Below are 3,269 nucleotides of genomic sequence, written 5' to 3'. Positions count from 1 at the left end.
GAAGGAGCGAGGGGGTGAGGGGGGGGGCCGCCTCAGCGCCACACACCGGCCGCACGGCCCACCACCACACTTCCTTTACACCTCAGTGAAAGTGGGCTTCTCTCCTGCTTAAAAAAATGATCACCGGGCACATACGGTATTTCTGAGGGGGCCAATCATGTCAGTGCCACGTGAGTCATCCGTTCACGTATAAACTGGAATGAGTCTGCTAAAAACGCCGACTGGAAAGAAAAGTATCTACGCTGTTTGAGGTTTCTGTTTTTCCTAATTAGCAAGCGGCGGACAGCCGAGGCGGCGCCGGCCCGCCTGACTGAGCGGCCAGTGCAGCAGCCGCTCCACAGACACCACGGGCCGGGCCTGTGCCTCCCGCGTGCCATCAGCCCTGCCCACGCCGGCCACCGGCCACACAGAGCAGCAAGCAGGGGCCAGAGACCATGTCCGGTGACATCTCTGGACTGGGAGGTTGTGTGACCAAGCTGCGGCTATATATACGGGCATCTCTGGGGGGCCAGGTTCGGGGGGCCCTGGGCTCTTTTGGACCCCGCACCCCAGTCAGGACACACGGTGGTTAACGTGTCGGAACGTTATCTGTGGCGAGAGGGCCAGGGAGCTGACACAGGCTGGACCTGGAGAGCATCAGGCTTTAGGCGGGGTTAGGCTTCCTGAGCATTTATTGGCTACCACTGAGCCAACTTTCAAAAAGAAGGCCCATTTCCTCCAAAACAGGTACTCAAATTGAGCTGAGAGAACAGAGGAGGGTGTGTTTACAGATCCCCAGAGAATGCCCCACTCCAGTCCGGAGTGCCCAGGCAGAGGCCCTCGCCTCTCCGGCTTTCTGGTCTCCGCTGGTATTTGGACACCAACTGTCCCACTGGCTGCTGCCCCGTGTCCTGCCTACAAGGCCCAAGAACTGATCCAAATGGGAAGGACAAGGGGCCAGGGGGTTTGTCCTCTGGGATGGGTCCCAGGGCCAGGTCAGCTGCTTGGGGGCACGGGCCCTGCGCCCCAGAGGCACGGGCAGAGCTTCCAACCTCCTTTCGCAGCCAGCTGCTGCCGGGGACGGGCTGGGGCCTGTGTGCCCGGAGTTCGCAGGTGGCCCTGCCCGCAGTCTTCCTGAAGTTCCGGGTGCCCGCTGCCAGGACGTCAGAGCGCTGGTGCTTCGAGAAGAGTCTGGCAGGCAAGTCCTGGCTTTCCGATGCGGGCTGTCCGCAAGGAGCCGGTTCTTCCTTTCCCGGCTCTAACAGGTGAAGCTCACTCTGAACCGGGAAAGACGGTTTCATGCCCCGTGGCACAGAGGGGCAACATGGATGGAAAAACATTTGCAAAAGTCTTAAGGCTACTTGTGTCTGGGCCCCAGGCTACAAATTCTCAGTGATTCCAAGGTTGAAGCTCCTCACACAAGGCCACTGGGGAGCAAGGAAGCCTCCAAAACCAGGGCTGGGGGCCCCCTGCCCCAGCTCAACATCAGACAAACCAGCCAAAAGCCATTTCCCTGACACGGAACTGGCAGAAGCTCGAGCAGGCCCTCCGTCACCAAGGAGACCGAGCACCATTCAGGAGCCAAGGCCCGGTTCTCCTGAGGACACTGAAGTCCAGATGATGAGATGGTAAATGCCACAGTGGCCTCATGCCGGGAAACCACTGAACGCTGGGCTCACGCCAGTGTGGCACACAAGCGCTGACGGCCCCCCCAGGATGCCCAGAGGATACTACTAGCTCTGTGCGCTGCTGTTTCTCCCCAAAAATATGGGGGTCTGCAGCAGGAAAGTTGGCCTGTGGGGGAGCAGCATGCAGGTGAGGGGGCCTGGGGCAGGAGGACATCTGGCAGTCAGCCGGATGGTCAGCAAAAGTCAGACCCACTGTCACCGGGTGGTCCTGAGCTGAGCTCCCTCCCTGGGAGGGAAAAACCTGCCTCACGCTCCCAGGGGGTCCAAAGAGTTAAGAGCTTCTGAGCCCGGCAGATCTCGGCAGCTCTTCCCTTAATCAGAGGAACCCGGGGTCCTCGGAAACTGCAAGGGGAGGGACCAAGGGTCACCGCAAACTCACGGGTTCCGCACGGCCTATTTGTCATTTACCCACAAGCCAAAGACCCAGGACGGAGGCTGTGACAGAGAAGCAAGGGCCATTCGAGAACACATCTGGCCAGACAGAAACCCCCCCCCAAACTGGGCTTTTCCAGACGGCTAACTGAGCAGCAGCGGGCATTTTTCTGGCATGCTCTTTCCTGTCCTATGTACCATGCTTCTGATTCCCTGAAGTTAATATTCGGTCCCGGTTTCGTTCAAAGAGCTCTAACATTTTCTGCATGTCGTGGTCAGCCTCGATCACCTGGAAATTAAACACATGGGTCATAGGGCTGCCCTTGACCTCAATGTCACCCTCCCTTCACAGATGGAGAGAGGGGGCGAGAGGACAGGCAGGATGAAGGAGAGAAGCTCAGGGTCACAGGCGGAGAAAAAGGAAAGCCGGAGGCAAACAGCGCCCAGTTCTAGGCCAGTCTCCACTCCCCGCCATATATTCACAAAAAGGCCAGGCCAGCTGTCTCTATGGTGAGCTCGCAGTGACCTCTGCCTCATCATTTTATACCATGGAATTTCCTACAACAAGGGAAGAACCCACTTGACTTCTTCTAAAACATACTATACACACATCTCACTTTCCAGCAACTTCACTGGCTAGGAGAGCCATGAGTAAAAGTTTCAGCAGTGCAAACAGCTGTCCCCAAGGCCATCGCCAACGACACACCCTGCGGACACACTCCCAGCGGCCTGAGGGACCGCTTGCCTGCACAGAGTCTGGCGGCAGGCAGCGTGTATCAGAAAACAAAGGGGTGGGGGAGCAGAGAAACGCTGACGGGCAGACGCGTGAAAACAAAAGCCACTTGCCTCAGCAGGAAAAGGGGGTTATGGTGAGAGCAAACACAGGAACTCAACATTAGTGGTCTGGGGCAAACAGTCCTACACACCTCAGCACCTTCTAAGGGCTCACTGTGTGAGCGGCAGCGGGTGTTCCTTCGATGCCCTGGGTCACCAAGAAAAGGTGCAGTGAGGCTCTGGGCCTGCCTCCTGCTGGAGAAGGGACCAGAAAACCACCGTCCCAGATCATTAAAGCTAAAGCCTCAGCCACCAGGGGTGCTTGCTGGTGGATGCTACTCTGGTCACTGGCCAATGACAAAGGGACAGGTCACTCTCGGGCCCGTCCAGCTCACGCTGAGGTTTGGCCCAGAGACGGGGACAGTGAGACAAAGAGCTCCTCCCAGCCCCACGTTC

General features: G+C 58.1%; 1 protein-coding gene across 1 annotated transcript in view; it reads right to left on the bottom strand.

Moving 5' to 3' along the window:
- Window positions 1–661: 661 nt before the first annotated feature.
- The window catches only part of TK2 (thymidine kinase 2, mitochondrial), a 13,454-nt gene continuing 10,846 nt past the window's right edge, over window positions 662–3,269 (bottom strand). The window contains exon 7 of the mRNA XM_012730789.1: window positions 662–2,367. Within this exon, the coding sequence (XP_012586243.1) occupies window positions 2,230–2,367 (138 nt within the window). The 3' untranslated portion in view covers window positions 662–2,229. The remainder of the gene's footprint in view (window positions 2,368–3,269) is intronic.

The sequence above is a fragment of the Condylura cristata genome, unplaced genomic scaffold (genome assembly GCF_000260355.1).
Source record: "Condylura cristata isolate star-nosed mole 26May11 unplaced genomic scaffold, ConCri1.0 scaffold00028, whole genome shotgun sequence".
Classification (NCBI taxonomy): Eukaryota; Metazoa; Chordata; class Mammalia; order Eulipotyphla; family Talpidae; genus Condylura; species Condylura cristata.
This window is presented reverse-complemented; position numbering and strand designations above follow the sequence as displayed.